Genomic DNA, 18,670 nt, shown 5'->3' with positions numbered 1-18,670 from the left:
ATGGAATCTGAAATTCAATTAGCAAACCAATAACTTATTTTTAGAGAACAAGAAGAGAATTAAAATTGCAAAATGATCTCATGTAAGCAGTACAATCAAAACAATTTTTCTTTTATTAAATGGAGAAAAGAATTCATTCTCAAATCATATACAGCATACAGTATTTTTATTCATTTATTGCAGTAACTCTTTCCTTTTAATTTTATTGACAAGCTGCTTGTGTTACCAGCTGCCTAAAATAGCTATAAAGAAAAAAATTATAATAATTTTAATCAGTTAAGATAATTTCACAGGTCAGTTAGTAATTAATAATAACAGAGATGAAAAACTACACTTATTGCTTTCATACAGCTTGGTTTGCTAATAACAGATGTGGTCGTAGTGAAGGTAGTGGTAGATTTATGACGAAAAGCTCTATAGGCCATATGCGCCAAACACAGGATTTGTATTTCAGCATATAAAGTATAAAAGAAAAAAGTTTAAAGCAACAGCACACTTTTAAAATCGAGGCAAGTAAAAAGATAGTGAAATGGTGGGATGAAAATGTTGATTATAATTCAGATAATGAAATATGCAATATAGATACAAAATCTTAAAATATCTGATTCATTAAAATTCTAACAACATAAAATCTCAAGACAAAAATCAAATTAAATAATAGAAACCTGTTTCTTTCAGGTAGTCAAACAAATTGGTATTGACCTGTCTTCCGATTAAACGGTCGAGAGGCAGGTCGCAGCTATTAAAATACTTCTCACGAAGACTATTAAAATATGGACACTCAATTAAAATGTGATGGACTGAGAGACAAACATCACAGTTTGCACAAACAGGCTCGTTTTCAGCTTTCAAAAGGTAGTTATGTGTTACTCTAGTGTGACCAATTCTAAGGCGAGTCAAAAGAACTTGCTCCTTTACGATTGCAAGTAGTATGCCAATGCTCTATTTTAGGCTTCACACTTCTCAACTTGTTACGAATCTGAATGTCCCAAAGTTGTTGCCATTTATTTCTGATCTTCTCTTTGATGACACAACAGATATCTCTAAAAGGGATCAGGCGGCCAGACGTTTCAACAGCAGATTTTGCTGTGATGTCTGCCTTGCTAATAACAGAAAGATTAAATTTAAAAGAAAAATTAAATACTTTATGCTTTGCTGAATGGATATAGATTAGTACATGGAAGATAAAAATATTTTACTTCAGGAAGTGGCAAAGCATTCCTTTTCAATCTCTCAGTTTTTAAAATAAATTTGAAGCACAAATGCGTTATGCTTCACGGAGTAGTAAATTGCTTTTAAGTCATGAAGTTTGTCAATTAAAATTACATTAAATTCAACCAAAATATGAAATTAATTATAAGAAAAAGTTTAAAAATTAAAAATTTGTGTTTCGAGTTGTACATGTGTAAGTGAAGACTGATTTTATTGTTCTAGTTATTTACACAATGCAAAGAACATATATAAATACAAATTTTTCATTATTTAACATTAAAAATATACAAAATTTTTTGCTTAGTTGCAAAGTACTTATTGAACCTATCCAGTAACTGTCATGTTGAGAACGCCCTCTAAACTGGCAAATAAAATCTTTCTATTTTCAACAACCTTTATGTCATTTGCTTCCTGTTGTAGCGATATTATCTGGAATTAAGACTATTTGCTGTCCATTAGTTGACTGATGATTGCGACATTGTAACTGCAAATAAAACTTCTGTTATGTCCTTTTCACTTGTTATTACTTCTCCATATTTCTTCACAATTTCCCATTAAATGGAAAACTTAACTTTTTTTTATAATGTCCTGGAACCTTAAAATTCGTTGCTGTTATGTCAGATATTTTTTAAGCTATCAGCACATCACAATTATACTATACATCTACAACTTTGCAATGCTCCAGGCAGCAGATTTTCATATTAAAATATTTTTTTATTTATTAAATAATCTTGCCATTGTTCAAAAAATTCAGGAAAAAAAAAAAAAAAAAAAAGCTTCTTTTAAGTAGAAAGCCCCCTTTTGTTTTTTAAACTCAGTGGTGGGGATTTGCCTTTTCAGCATTGGCCACTCCTAAGGCCAGAAGTGGTGGACATTTTATTGTGGAGGTACCTGTAAGTGGCCACTGTTGCCTCCTATGAAGAAACGGACAGTGACAACCATGCCTTCTCCGGGATTTGATCCACACTCTTTGTTACCACAGCAGGCTACCCTAACCACTATACTACCTCGGCAGCACTAAGTACAAAGCACAAGATCCAAACTTACTGGGACTTCAGTGATTCCAAATATGAGATTTTTCTCTATATCAAATCACCCGTTTAAATCTAGTAAGATGGCATGTAGAAATTATAAAATCAAAAATAAGAAATAGTGATTATCAAACAATGAAGCATTTATGACCTTAAGGAAATCGAATTAAAAAAAAAAAAGAGGTCTATATTTGTTTACTTTCTTTATTACACATTCACTTTCTTCACTAACGGTAAGGATATTTTCTGGATTTAGAACAATACAACAGATTTCGTCATCCATTACAGTTGACTGATGATTTGAGCATTATCACTGAAATTAAAAACTTATCTAATATTATTTTCATTTATTACCACTTCTTCATAAATTGTATTAATTATAAAATTTTGCTTTTTGTTTGAAATTTCTGAAAATCTTCAAATTTATGGTCATCACAATGCAAAGAACATATAGCTTAGCTAACATCCCCTAAACACTATTGGTGAAGCATAATGAAATTGGTGACTAAAGACACTGTCTTGCTAAATTTTGTTTTCCATTGCATGTTAACATAGTTAAGCCTGTATTATATTATGTTAGTTATTTATTATACTTATGACTATTTCTTACACACGCTTAAGGGTTATCTGAGTTACGAATAAATAAATTCCCACATACACTTAATGCTTACCTTGGGCATGTGCTAGATAATTTGCAGTTTAGTGCATCCTAGTGCTGCTGGTCCGAAATTCTGCTGTTGAGTGCCTCTTAGATTTCTAAAAATTTTGGGTTCTTGTTCCTTCTTGAAAATTCTAAGATTTTGCCATCCCTTAATTATGTTGGTTAATGCATTTCTTAAAATTCTAAATTCTAAATTCTTAAAATGCAATTCTAAAAATTTTCTTTTCCTAAAGTTTGTCCCAGTGAGCCATACAAGCTCTGGCACAAGTCCTGAGCTTAACTGAAAAACAAATCCCTTATTTGCAATTCAGACACCACTGAATGAACAAAACTTTCAGCATAGGAATATCATTTATAAGATCAATTTTTGAATATGGAAAGAAATTTCTGTTAAATTTCTCCTCGTCAACAACTCAACATTTCACAGAGGAATTAGCTTAAGTCTGTAATCATTGACAAGCATAATACTCAACATAACATGAGATTCCATGTTCTTTGGTATTCCATCTAGTAACGAAACACCAAAGTAGTATGTAAAGTAATGGAATACCAAAGCAGTAAAGTATCAAAGTTTTTTTAGTATTTTTTAAGAAAGAAAAATTGTTTAGACATCCCTGCATGAGTCATCTTTCAAGCTGCAGTGTGTTAATAGCTTTGCGGTGATGAAAGCAAAAAATAATGAATAATGGTTCATCCCGCTGGCATCAATGCTGAAGTGAAATCAAGAAGTTGGATCTAGACTCTGCATATGTTTCATTGTGAAAATATATCGAATGCACTAACATAAAGTACTTTAAAAAAGACTGAAAGCTTTCAGATTTTATATTATGCCCAAAGAAGCATTTTTTTCACTTGCACGTTTTCAGAGCATTTGGATTAAAAATATTTAAAAACAGCATATCTTTAGAATTTCCGATAGACAGTCTCATGCACTGAAGAGATAAAAATACTTTATTCTGTACAGTGTATTACCACTGCTCACTTTGAAATCATCGAGTTTATTAATTAAAAATTCATGAAAGTTTTACAAAATAGGAAATAGATAGTAAATCAAATTTGAAATTTAAAATTCAGGTTTCCAGGTGTCCATATTTGGGTGGAATACTATGTTACTAAAAAGCTGATGAACTCATTAATGGGAATGAACAAATTGTAAAGCTACTTCAGTATGTTCAGAAGCATTTTTGCCTCAAATTTTTAACTCCTACATGCCATGGTGATTTTAAAATTCAGTTAGCCAACCTTTTGAGTACATGCACTCAGTTTTTTAAGTCCATTTTTTTCATGAAATGTCTTGGCTTCAGCCACAAGCATTGGGCTTGTCAATGTAATGCTCTCACAGGTCTCACCAATTCAATTGTCATTTTGTCATGATCATCACTTTTAGCATATTGAATGATTTTTCTGTTATTTATTGAGAGTGGAGTATCAGAATCCACAAAATGCTCCTTTTCCTGCTTTCTATGTCATTTAATGTTGGCTTTCCAATATTATATACCTCAAATAATTTTGAAATGATATGCTTTTACACATTTTTTTGTAGCAATACCACTTTTGGCTTGCTTGACACCAAAATATGCTTTTGCTTTGCAGATCCTGCTCCAGAATTAGAAACTATTTTGACATATTATAAAACTCAAACTTTAATTTTTATAAGATATTTGTAATAATAGCCCGAGAAAAATAATAAGCAGGCTGAAATAAGAAAGTTAAGGAAGAACATATTTTACTATGTTAACTTGCTTGAACATAAGTAGTTTAGTGCTTTTCTGCTGTTATGCCACTACAAGAAAACAAATATAAGCAACATCCCTCTCAAAACAAACATCTTTGGGGCTTCATTTATGGTTTCAGTCAGTCAGAAAAATGGTAGTCATGACCAACACCAATACAATGTCGATCAATATATGGTCGTCATAGTCCATAATGTGATTCTCTAGCCTGCAAGTGTGTGAAACTGACATGCTAGAATGTCAGTTAATCAAGAGAAAAATCACTTTTACTGAACACTTTCTTTTTCTTGAATATTACATTCTCCACTTCTAGTGTTTGTAAGGAAGAAAAAAAAATGTCTTCCTTTTCTCGCTAGTGGTCCAGAAAGAATGATAACAAATAAATGTTTAAATGTTGTTAAATAAATGTTTAAATAAAAAACTGGATACCAGATTTTTAACTGACCACACATCTAAATGATTTGCAGCAGCTCTTTTTCAATATTTACATATTTAAAAAATAAAAAACTATAGCATTAAATGTTTTATTTCTATTACAAAAAATGTTACTTAGTAAACATTCCAAATGTTCTTTTAACTTTTTGTTAATATAGCAATGTGTTTTCACAGCTCTTTACCATAATTCCCTAAAAGTACTGAAATGAAATTCATTCTAGAATGGTTGAGGGCTTTAATTCAGTACTTGGTATTTTATCTTTCCTATTCATTAAAATTATTTGAAAGTATATGATTCTTTTAGTGTTAGTTTAAGCTGTTTTCTGTTTATTCTAATTAAGAATTAACTGAAGATTGCTGAATTAATTTTTTAAATGAAATTGATCTTGCTTTAACTGCAATGTCAATTTTCTTACTTTTAATGAAACATTTGTTACATCTACATTAAAAAAACACTTTCGAAGACTTCAAACTTCGACTTTCAAGTGTTCTGCAACTTATTTTTCTTGAAGCTTTCAGAGCCCAAGCTATGATATATAAATACAGGTTCAAGAGCTAGGGGATCAGTTCTTAATGAGCTGGGGAATTTAATGATGAGTTGAAATATATTTTAAGATTTATCTTTTGAGCGATTTCAGGAACTTATGATACGTTTCATGCATTAAGAAGGAATTGCTTAATATCTGCATTCTCTTTCAGCTACTTCCAGCTATTTATTATGTTTATTTTTATAATAAATTGTAAATTTCTTCTAGCTGATTTGGGGCATTCACTTGAAAAAATAACAACAAACCCATAGCTTGCAACCAATCATGTGGATACCTTTGAATGTTGACAGATAGTAGTTCCTGTTGAAGAAAAAATTAGAAAGAGAGATAGAGGATGTTGTTCAGCATAAACATTTCCTACAGTATTTCTGCAGAGACTCAACAAAGAAATTGTATGATTAGAAACGAAATTTCTAGAACTGTCTTTATCTGTAAACAATGCCAAAGCTGAGCCGGCTTTGAACACTCTGGGTCCTCTTGCTATGAACAACACTCTAATTTAGTTATCGTGTCCCACACTAAGTTTTGCTACATGATTACGGAACATATACAAAATACAACCTGAAATTATTTCGCAGACCAATCAGTGGAACCAAATCATTAACAGTGTTAAATCTAGCTACATTTTTATTGGGGGGGGGAAGAAAGCAGCAGACATCTTACAGATACTTCTAGCCAAAAAACATTCTTTTGCTAATGTCTTAGTTAATGCATTATATCTCCAGTCAAGAGGAATTTCTCAATGATTACCATTAACTGCAGTCACAATATGATTATGGAACATATCAAAATACAATATGAAAGATTTCTGCAGACCAATCAGTGGAACCCTGTCACTAAAGTGTTAAAATAGCTACCTTTTTTTGAAGAAAAGCAGCAGACATCTTGCAGACACTTCCACCCAAAAAATATTCGGATGTTATTGCATTAGATCTTCAATCAAGAGAAACATTTCTGAAATATTACCACTGATTGTAGTTGCCATATGATTATGGAATATATTTAAAATACAATTTGAAATGATTTCAGAAGCCTATCAGTGGAAGCACATCACTAAAGGGTTAAATCTAGCTCCCCTATCCCCTTCTAGAAAAGCAGCAGACATCGTACAGAAACTTCCAGCCAAAAAAACATTTACATGAAAAGAAACATTTCTGAAAGATTACAACTGATTGCAGCTTAATCGAAGAGACCCTTCAAGAAATAGCAACTGACAGTGAAAAGCCCGCACAGTTGGTATCTCCAGACTGCAGCCAGGAAATTAAAGACACACTGAGTCTTCAGCATTTTGTGGATGCTATCAGATATCCTGAAATATAAAGGCACTCCAAAAAGACAAGAGACTTTTTGTCCTGGAAGAAGTGTTAATAGAGCAGAAAATAAGATGCTGAGAGAGGTGACAAAGCCAACAAAAACACTCAAGGTAATGAAAGAATTCTGGACTCAAAGATGCCAAAGAGTTGACTAAAGTAAAATGCTGGGCTTGCGGCAGTGTAGAACAGTTATGGAGATAGTATCTCATGCATAAAGGACTACAGAAAAACTACACAGAAGAGCAAAAGTTAGAGAGAAAAGTCAACTGTTAGTGTTGTAGGGATATTGTCAGTTCATGGTGTAAATCGCAGGCTGTTCACAGAAGGTGAAATTGATGCTTTTATTCCTATGTGATTGTAGATATCACAGCAAATGTAACTATTTTGTGACATGACATAGTTTAATGTTTAAATGGCCATCTTTTGCATATGGCTCCATCTTTAAACCTACAAACTCCAAATAGCGAGAAAATTTCAGTGTATGCTTTTTTAGATGATATGGTTTATATTGTGTTAATTCAAATTTATGGCTACATGTTTTGTATGCAAATGTGTACTTCTTATGTGGAATTACAGATCTTTTAACTCATCAACATTATTTAAATTGTTAAAACAGCTCAAGAAAAATGTAAAATATGTCATGAAGGCATGTCAGGAAATTTGTTCCCAACATTCCTTGAGGACATTTTTTCTTACCAATTTGGTGATATTCTATAAGATTCAGGGAAACACATTTTTAAAGCTTTATGTCTGATTCTCCTAGAAGCTTTCAGAGTCCAAGCTACAATATATAAATACAAGTCTCAGAGTTAGAGAATCAGTTCTTAATTAGCTGTGAGAATTACCAGTTAGCTGAAGTGCAATTTAAGGTTTTCCCTGGGAGCATTTGAGGAACTTGCAATATTTTTCATGCACTAAGGAAGAATTGCTTAATATACACATTGTCTTAAAGCACTTTCCAACTATTTACTGTGCTCTGTGTGCTATTTATCGAGCGTACTTTTGTCATAAATTGCCAGTTTCTTTCTGCTTATTTGAAATATTTATTTAAGGAGACCACGAAATCTGTGGCTTGTAACAATGTGTGTAGCCAATTCTGAGAAGGAAAATTTAGATGAACAACTAGTTTCTGATGCAAAAATGCAATTATTTTGTAAGAATTAAAATAAAAGCTGCATAAGCCAAAGTTACTTTTTGTACCCGGCAGGAATTTGGCACTCATTTTTACAGAATAGAATAATTTAAGAAGTTTATTTGGATTAAAACTATGGGATTCTTTTATTGTAAAACTATGGCAAAATGTACATATGTTCAATCACTTTTCAGAACTGCATCTCAGTGACTTAAGAACATGCTGTTTCACATTCTCAATATATGTCTAATGTGGAAATAAAGGTCTTATGTGATGAGAAAAGCTACAGAAATGAAAAACTTTATGGTTTTGAAATCAATACTAAGAAACCTATCTTTAACCAACAATAAACAACTCTCAATTGCAATAATCCCAGCATATATAATATTTCTTTTTAAAATAATTAAATACATGAAGGCGAGTGTCTTAGCTTAAAGTTTAAAAGGGGAAAAAAAAGTGCAGTATTTAAATACTTAAATCCTTACCTCTAAATAAGTCCTTTTCTCTTCATCTCCTCTTGCTGCATCAAAAAATGTAAGCAATGACTGATCTCCTTTTCCATCAATCAGTTGTTTAATTTTAGATCGAATCAAGTACGGCAAATAATTTTCCTACAAATATAAAGAATTATTTTTAGGTAATGATCAGTACGCAGTTAGAAAACTAAAATGTACGCATAATTTTCTTCTAATACTAAATTAGCATAAAAAGTACCTTCATATACAAATCTTCCCAAATTTGCTGCAAATCAGGAGCACTGGGATCAGTGAAACGACTGATGACATTTTGTTCCAAGTTTTCCCACTTTGCCAATTTATCCAGACACTAAATGAATATCAAAATATGGATGAATAATAGAACAAACTTTATATTGATGAAATATTATTTACAATGCATTTTAAATTAACATATGAGGGAAAGTCAAAATGGCCATTTCATTTAACAGAAATAGTTTAGGCATTTGTTACCCTCATTAGAAAGTTTAGTTGTTTAACATTTTTCAACAAAATAACAATCACTATCAGTATTATTTCTTCAGACAACTCATTATAATTTATAACACTAATGAAAATAATTTTTCATCTTATTAATGTTACACTACCACTCAGCCGTTACAGTGGTTAATGAACCTGACTGCTGTAGTGATGGGCTCAGGTTCCAATGCCAGAGAAGGCATGGTTTTAAATAAGAGGCAACAGTGGCCACCTGTTAGGTGCTTCCATAATAAAATGGCTACTGCTTTCAGCCCTTGTATTAGTACAAGGCTAACGGTAAAAGACTTCTAATTTCTGAAAGAAAGATACTGCGAAAAAAGATATGGCCCATTTAGAGAAAATAATAGATGAAGAATTTTGTTTAACAATGAAATATATAGAGCATACAAACAACCTATTATTGTCTGAGTCAGCAAATGCAATTGTATCAGAAGGCTTAAACATATTTTTAGATGTGACAGCTTGAACCCTGTTAAAAATATGACCTTTGCAAATGTAGAAGGAACCAGGAAAAGAAGACCTCGCACAAGATGAATAGACTGTGTGGAGGCAGATCTCAGATGCAATCATTGGTTGCGGACCGTAGCAACCAATTGGATCCATTGGAGGAAGCTTGTTGAGATGGCCTGTGGCCTATGATAGGCTGTAGTGCAACTGAAGAAGAAAAATGTTACACTAACAAAAATAATTTTTCCTCAGTTATTCAAATGTACCTGAAATAACATGGATATCATTATCTTAATTCCAAAAGCTTTATTAGAAATATACTTGATGTTTTAGAGAAATCAGAACAATGAAAAACCAGAAAATGAAAGATCAAAAGAATAGGTTGAGCTTTAAACACAGTGATATTTTGAAACTCAATGGATTGATTCATCTTCACTTCTTAATTGTGAGAGTTATGAATAACAGTTTCATATTAAGAAAAATATCAAATTTAATATTAAAAAAAAGAACAGGAAAGAATAATTAAGCAAGCATTTTATTATTTTTTAACAATGCAGTTTTATACTTCTTCACACATTTGAATGATTAAAAAAAAACTTAATAAATAAATCAAATAAAAGTCCGGTAATAACATACAGATAAAACTGATATATCCCAGAAATCTTTTTCAGCTTGGTCATATTCATCAGAAGCTTGTTGATACAGCTAAAAGAGGAAAATATTAATCAAATTTGTGCAATTTATTATACAGATTTAATTTTTACTTAAATGAACAAAAAATATATGCTATAGAAATTTGTCATATTCATCAGAAGCTTGTTCACACAGCTAAAAGAGGAAAATATTGATCAAATTTGTGCAATTTATTATACAGATTTAATTTTTGCTTAAATGAACAAAAAAAAAATGTCTGCTATAGAAATTCGATAAAAATTGCATCATAACGAAATAAAAGATTTTTTAGAGCTAAAAGTTAGCGAAGTTTACAGCTGCTACAGCAACAAGCATTTTAACTAAAATTAAAGTTTGTAGATTAATTTAAAAGTGCAGATATGCCTTTATCTTTTAAGTGCTACTAAATGTATACTTCATTTATTTGTCTTTTGTAATATAAAAACAATTGCTTGAAATACAATAATTCATTACATAAAGAGTGGCATAATGTTCAGAAATTATAAATAACAAATATCATAAAATCACTGCTTGTTATAAAATTGTAATAACGTAAGATAGGTTTTTTTTCCCTTCTTTTTACCAGTATTATCATAATTTAAATTATCTTAAACTAATGGTTAATTACAAAATTAAAAAAACTATTAGAAAATGTATGGAGTCTAACAAAACATTTGCTTTGCTCATTTATTTCAACAATATGAGGAAACATTTAGAAACTGCATTGTATTTGTTAAATTTTTTTTCACACATTTAAATAGATACAAATAGTTTGACTATTTAAAACAAATAAAAATTTTAAAGCTTGCTTTTTACATTCATACACTAAAATAAAATTATCTATTAGCATTTAAATCCTCTTTTAGTCACCACAGATACAGACAAATAACAAGTATGAAATCCTTATAGTGTCAAAAGCAGATATTTATTGCACATATATCTGAACTTGACGATGAAACTATCATTTGCTGGAAATAATATATATTCCAGAGCATTGCTTTTTCAAACTTATATTGTATCACTTAGTAATGACTAAAAGATCTAATATATCTACAAGATACATCATTCCCATCACCACTATTAAAAAACTTGACAAGTTTTAAAAATCTTATGACCAGCTAGTAAATTATTTAGAATATTTCTAATCAATAAGGCAACATATTAATAAAAATATCTCAAACATAACTAATTTCAAAGACTTTAGTACAGCCTGCTACTGAGGAGCTCTGACCAGTTTGGAAGGTAGATAATTGGAAAATGAATCCCTTATGAAATATTCACAAAATTTTTCTTTCTTTTTTGGTCAGTTTAAAAACGCAGTAAAAAAAAGATGAGATATTATCAGTCATCATTGTATCTATCACTGTTTAACACAGTTTCCTGACATCAGTAGAAATGTCCAGTTCATGCTGAAGTCCAGTATATCAAATTTAATATTTTGTAATACTTGCTGTACTTTTTAACCCCTTTTATCCAGGTATGAGATTTTTTTTGCCATTTGGTATATATTAGCTTATAGTAAAAGTATTTTGATATCTTGCTTTTTTTAGTGATATATATATCATCTTATGAATGGAAGTATATGAAAACAGACAAAAATAAGTAATTACACAAATTAAGCTAATAAATGCTGTTTAAATACAGTTCTTTAGGAGCAGACCCAAAAACGATGCCACTCAGAGGGCTTTTATCATACTTTGAGAACAACTGTTCTAAAATTCATATTTAGTCTCCAGACTGCAGTGAGCAGACTGTTATCTTCTCAATAAATGAATGATACATACAGTCATAGATAGTCTAACACAAATTATACATTTGAAATGTTCAAATTATTCTACATATTAAACAGCCTTAACATTTCCTGTTTAAAATGATTAAACAAATTTTTATTTAAAAAAAATCTGCAACTGGTGTAAAAGAGATTAGATCTTAACTCACTAGCATATGCTTGGCTTATACCCTATATCTAAAAATGTTTCTAAGTATACTGTCTGTCTATCAGGAGAACAGCTCTTGCCATTATGGCTAAGTGGTGATGGCAACTCTAGCAATAGGGCTTGTATATTTCCCGCATGGATAAGCTAAGTTAATCACTTACTGTTATTTTGTTTCTGGCACATGTTGGCCATGGGTAAGAGCAAGTTTATCATTGAGCTTCATTCCAGTTACATGCATCTTCTCTCTACAGCTTGATATTATTTTAAATTCTTTTTGCTCTCATTGTATTTCTTTCATATTGCTGTTTGTTAAATTTTATTACTATTTATCCTTGTTTTTATAGTACTTTGATAATCACCAGGTTTAAAAAATACCCCTTCAGTTTAAGAAAAGTAAACCTTTACAACCTTGGGCATGTCAGATTGTGTACAGTGTCACTGAATTTTACTTTTCAAGTTTCAGCACAAACTCTTTAGAAGTTCTTCTCTCTCAAGATTTGAAGCTCCTCAAGCATCTGGAGTACCTCAGTATACAATTTTAAAAAAATAAGGAAAGAAGAATCGACAATGGGTGAACTAAGTACACCTAAAAAAAGAAAAAGGCTGACTGACTGAAACTGGAAAGAAATAATTTTGATAAATGTGTTAAATAGCAGACAATATAAGACATTTATATCAAACTGAAAAAGAGCTATCTGTACAGAAATTAGTGCCTGTATTGAGGGAAAAAACAGACTACCTGTAAAAAAAAATTCAATGAATTTTCACTAGTATAACAGCATTAACAAATGAAAAATTCTCATCGAAAAACCTAATAATTTATTTTAGAGAAATAATTACTTAACAGAAATGAGGACACTCAATGAAAGTGTATGCCACATTGTTTAATGGACAAAACATAAACTGAAAGTTATCTAACAAGAAAAAATATTGCCTGCATGGCATACTTTGGGATTTAAAGCAAGAATTGCCAAATTTTGAGAAACAGGTATTGGAAAAACCTATACCAAATTTATGAGCCTAACATGGGATATGCATGGACAATGCTCCATATCACACAAAAGTTGAAGATCCAACACTCACAAAATATGCTATAAAGTAAACAGTGGTGAATTGGCTAATGAAGAAGTAGACATGCTGTGAGCCAAAATGTGGAAAGCAGAACTACTCAGCATGACAGAACACAAACAACTTAATAAATTGATTTATAAAACTGACAGCATTATAAAAGAAAAGGGCCATCATGTTGTGTGGCTATCTCCTTATCACTACAAATGCAATATATTTGGTCATCAGTTAAAGACCTATTAGAGAAAGAGATACCACTTAGAAAATGTTAAAGCTTAGAAAATGTTAAAAGTTTATAGCACCGAACTATAGATGGAGTAACTTCTGAAGAATGGCAAGTGCACTGCAGCCACGTGGAAAAATTTGAAAATTCTTACCTAGACATGGATGGACCTCTGAAACAGTTAATGGATTAGCTAATGATTCAGACTGACACAGCAATTATGATTCATTATAAACTAAATCCAACCATAGTTAAATGACTTTTCAGACAGTACACAGGTGAACACATTTAACGCTAAACTACTTTTTGTAAGACAGGATAAGATTACTAAACCAAGTAAGCCGGAATTCTGATAATTTTAATCTCAAACCCCAGCAAACAGGTTGGCTGCATGCAAATTTTTGTGCTTTTATCCCATATGGAATGTGATTAGAGCCAGCTTCCTTTAGAAAGTTCTTCACAGAGGCATCCTTTCTTTTAGTCAGACAGCCCTTGCATGCTTTGCCACATCAGAGAAACCAAACCAAATCTCTGAAATATTAGAAGACCAGAGAGAAGAAACACTGAAGTTGTGTCTGGTGAGAACTTCATGGATGATATTTCCAAATGTAGTATTTCCTTTGCGACAATAATGAAAGAATAACAAAATTGCTCAACAATAAGTCTTTGACAGAGGTGATATCGCACTTGTGCATAATAAAGAAACATTGTATGTCTTCCTTGTCCTTCATCTTCCATTATTGTGTTCTTGGCTGTAGATCGCTTTATGTAAAAATGAATTTTTAAGCTTGAGCAAAAATTTAAAATGTTTCATTTTATTATAAAAAGTAATAAGATAAAATTAACATTATTGCAGCAAAGCTAACTGCAACTATATAACTAAGTTTTGCACAATGAATACATATGTAAAGCATATTTTAAATATAAAATGTATGCTGAATAATTTAAAAACCTTTAATTTAGTTTTTATTTAAATATTTTACTTGGTTACTTGTAAGTGTCTTTAAAAATGTACATAATACTTAAAAATGAGAATCATGCTTCACAATTATGATAATAGTTTTAATTTTAGCTCAACTTCTGCACTTCCCTACCCCATTAATATGACCAGCTTTTGATTTTTTCTTAACCTAAGGTATAAGAAAATTAATTCCATAAAAATTTATTCAATTTTTACATAAATTTATTATTCCTTATTGTTGGGTAGAGGCGAGCAAATTTTTTTCTTATGCACATGCATATTAATTATGCTGGCGCAGCTGTCTCTTCTCTCGACACATCCGTCATTCGAGTGTAAAAAGATGGTGAGATGATATATGCTGTGTGATGTTCAATATGACTTGCTGTGTGATCTTTTTATTCATTATTTGTGTAAATAAAGTGTGTTGTCCTAAATTGATGGCTTCGTTACTCTAAATATGGGCCTCTGAACAACAAATGGTAGCAGAGCGTGGTTATATCAAGAAGAATTGGATATAAAATACCCAGTCGAAACCGAAACTATCTTAATGAAAGGCAGAAATGGAGAAGTGAAATGTTCCCAAATTAACTGGCAAGAACTGTTTTATTTGGGCACTGAAAATTAAAGCTGCCTTATCATTAAAAAGACTTGATTCAGCAATTTCGACTGTAAAACCAGAAAACTTAAAACGAGAAAGATAAAAGATTGTGGAATGAGAAAAACACTGAAGCCGTAGCGTATATAAAACTTTCACTATCGGATCAACAGGCGCTTCAGTTTTCCACAGAAGAGAATGTAAAAATTCTTTGGGAAAAAATAAAATCAACATTTACGGGACAAGCCGAAGATCAAAAAATAGATGCCGGTAATGAGTTAAAAAATTTAGAAATGAAGTTGCATGAGTCGGCTAATGATTATATCTCAAGAGTGAGAGAAATAGCCACTAAGTGCCAATCGCTAGGAATAGAGAAGTATCTCCTCGGGAATTGGTGTTTTACACAGTCCGTGGACTTTGTGGAAAATTCTCTCGAATTAAGGAAATTGTAAAAACTCAGCATGAAAAACACAATTGATGAAGTACTCAAAATACTCCATGAGTAAGAGTCTATACGCAGTTCAACAAATGGAAAATGACCTGATGGAACCAAAGCTGAGGCATTCTTATCAAGGAGAAATAAAAACTATAATCCAAGAATTTGGAATGTATTTTACTTATTTTCTTAAAAGTAAAAACAAAGTATTTGATGCATTTTCTAAATTTAAAGTTAAATCTGAAAATTTAACTGGTAAAAGAATTAAATGTTTGAGAACAGACAAAGGTTTAGAATTTGTAAATGAACAATTAGATAATTATCTTGCTAATTCTGGTATTTTTCATGAAAAAACAATTCCATATAACAGTGAAAGTAATGGGAAAGCTAAACGGGCAAACAGAGTTCTTTTGGAAAGAGCTAGGACATTACTACATGAGAGTGAGCTTCCGGTAAAATTCTGGGCAGAAGCAACTAATTTTAGTATTCGAGTATCAAATTTAACACCACGGAAAGGAAAAGAAAAAATTTCTTTAGAAATTTGGACTGGTAAGAAACCCAAATTAAAATATCTAAAAAAGTTTGGATGCGTAGCAAACTTTCACATTCCGAAAGTAATGCGAAACAAATTTGATATACCAGGAAAAAGAGGGATAATGTTAGGATATGCTAGAGAAAGAAAAGGATATCATGTTTATGATATAGCAAGTAATAAAATAAATGAAGAACGGTCGGTTAAATTTAACGAATCTTTAAAAGGTAGTAATTATATGGGGGAAAATGAAACCACAGAAACTTGGGATATTGAAGAATTAAAAGGAATTTCGTGGAAGGAAAATGAAGTAGATCTAAAAACAAAATGTGAAAAACCACACCTCGAATTGGTTCTTACAGAAAATACTCAAGCAAGCGAATATGCTGTCTCATTGAATTTCGAAATCACCAACCTGAGCCGTTGTAGCGGAGGTGATGATGGGGGGAATAAAATTCAAACATCTGATAGCTATGAAAAAAGTAATAAATATAGAAATGAAATACCATTAAGATGATCTCAGAGGCTCAAATCAAAACAACTATCGTCAAATATAATCGGTAATATTCCAAATGATTTTTCAGAAGCAAAAAAAAAAAAAAGCTAATTGGTATGACTGAAAATCCACGATGGAAAATGAATTAGATTCATTACATAAACACGAAGTGTGGGAAATAGTAGAAAGGCCTGAAAAAACAAAATTAGTAAAAAGTAAGTGGGTGTATACTTTGAGGGAAGGAGACTCTGGGGAAGTAAAATATAAAGCGTGATTAGTAGCCCCTGGGTTTAATCAAATAAAAAATAAGGATTATACCGAATCATATTCACCAGATGTAAACATTGAATGTTTTAGATTATTGTTTGCACTTTCAGCTAAATTAAATTTGATTGTTAAATTTTATGATGTAAAAACAGCATACTTGTATAGTGACTTAAATGAGGATGTGTATATGACTCCTTTACCTGGTTATGAAAAACTGATTGAAGAAGGAAAAACATGTAAATTAAAGAAAAGTATTTATGGATTGCCTCAATCAGGTAGAAATTGGTATATGAAAATAAAAACTGAATTAGAAAAACTTGGACTTGTAAAATTAGCATATGATAATTGTATATTCATTTATAATGATACCAAATACACTTTTATATTGTGTTTGTATGTTGATGATTTAGCTGTATTTTGTAATACAGTCAAAAGTCATTAATTCGGACACTCATAATCTGGAATGATCTATAATCCGGACCTCAAAGCTACAAACTTTCTGTGCATGCATCACATTGACGCATGCGCATAGGCGTTTACACGTGTGCATAAGACCTTTACGGCTGCGAATATGTGTGTGCGCATGCGCATAATACGTTTACACATGTGCATTTAATGTATAACAGACGGTACAAGCTAAGCTAAAATTATCTAATTCAGTTAATGTTGTAGATTGCGTTGTTCCTTAATCTTCGAATTGGATCCATCTTATTATTTTTTGCAGACTGTTAGAACAATTTTATAAAAGTAAGCTTGAACTTTCGATTATGTCAAATAGAATTTCCAATATATATTTACTAATATGTAAAGGATCTACAAAGTGAAAGTATGTTTCGAAGTTCATTAAACAAAAAGTGGAATTGCTGCAAAAAATGGATAAAGGCATATCCTTTGTTTCTCTAACCATTACGAAATCTGTTTAACAATTTCACGCTGCTCTGGGGGGGGCGACGCGGCGCGCTATGAATTGGAAGTTGATCTGTCACCACTATCCTTATCTTCAGGACAGATATTTTTATTTTATTTGGCTTATAATTCCTTACTAAATGTAGTATTTCATCTCGATGTACTCCGTCTTTGATATGATTTAAATCAAGTGTTCCTCGTCATTATAATTTGCTTCCGATTGTGAAGAAAGTGACACAGCGGTTATTGAAAATGAAAAAATTTAGATTGACAAATTAGTCGGTATTCTCGACACAGCAATTATAGGACTTGAACAGAGGAACTTTATAATTAAACAAGAAATTATGTCTGTTTAACAGAATTAAAGAGAAAGTATTATCACATGAAATGAAGCAACTTAAACAATTTAGATTGAAAAAAATGCTTAATAAAGTAAACAAATAAATATTAAGCTTTTTCTTTTTGTAAATTTTGATACCCTTTAGATCATAATTGTTCTTTATTTCATAAATTACGGTTTTATATTTTTAATTTTATAATTTCTGCATGCATCTTACCAGATTTAAACTGATGATCTATAATCCGAAAAAAATCGATAATCCGGAAAAATCGATAATTCGGAAAAATTGATAATCCAGAATCGCCGAAGTCCCAACGAGTCCGGATTAACGACTTTTGACTGTAATAAAGAAATACTTGAAAATACTGTTTTTAAAATTAAAAATGTATTTGAGTTGCATGAAAATACTAATTCAAAATTTTTGGAAATGCTAATAGAAGAACTTGAAAATGGTATATGTTTGTCTCAAACTGAATATATTGAATCCTTATTGACTAAACACAATTTAAAAAATTGTAAAGCAGTAAAAATGCCAATCGATAAAGGGGTAGATAAAGGTTTTTCATGTACAAATGAAAAGATCGATACAACTTTATATCATGAATTAATTGGGTAACTTTTATATTTAGCGAATAGAATGCATCCTGATATATCATTTGTAACCACTTATTCGTCACAATTTAATCATGTACCAGAAAAAAGGCATTATCTTTTGGCTAAAAGGGTATTA

The 18,670-nt window shown here is 31.1% G+C and overlaps 1 protein-coding gene across 4 annotated transcripts in view; it reads right to left on the bottom strand.

Annotated features, from left to right (window-relative positions):
• The window catches only part of LOC118204935 (DNA-dependent protein kinase catalytic subunit-like), a 601,004-nt gene that overhangs the window by 155,970 nt on the left and 426,364 nt on the right, over positions 1 to 18,670 (bottom strand). For all 4 annotated transcript variants that reach the window (XM_085815460.1, XM_085815459.1, XM_085815458.1 and 1 more), the window contains 3 exons: positions 10,144 to 10,212; positions 8,780 to 8,890; positions 8,551 to 8,676 (listed from right to left, as the gene is read on the bottom strand). In XM_085815460.1, the coding sequence (XP_085671586.1) occupies positions 8,551 to 8,676; positions 8,780 to 8,890; positions 10,144 to 10,212 (306 nt within the window). The remainder of the gene's footprint in view (positions 1 to 8,550; positions 8,677 to 8,779; positions 8,891 to 10,143; positions 10,213 to 18,670) is intronic.

This window comes from Stegodyphus dumicola, chromosome 4 (assembly GCF_044657685.1).
Source record: "Stegodyphus dumicola isolate Sdum_Otavi_A_Nest chromosome 4, ASM4465768v1".
NCBI classification, from domain to species: domain Eukaryota; kingdom Metazoa; phylum Arthropoda; class Arachnida; order Araneae; family Eresidae; genus Stegodyphus; species Stegodyphus dumicola.
This window is presented reverse-complemented; position numbering and strand designations above follow the sequence as displayed.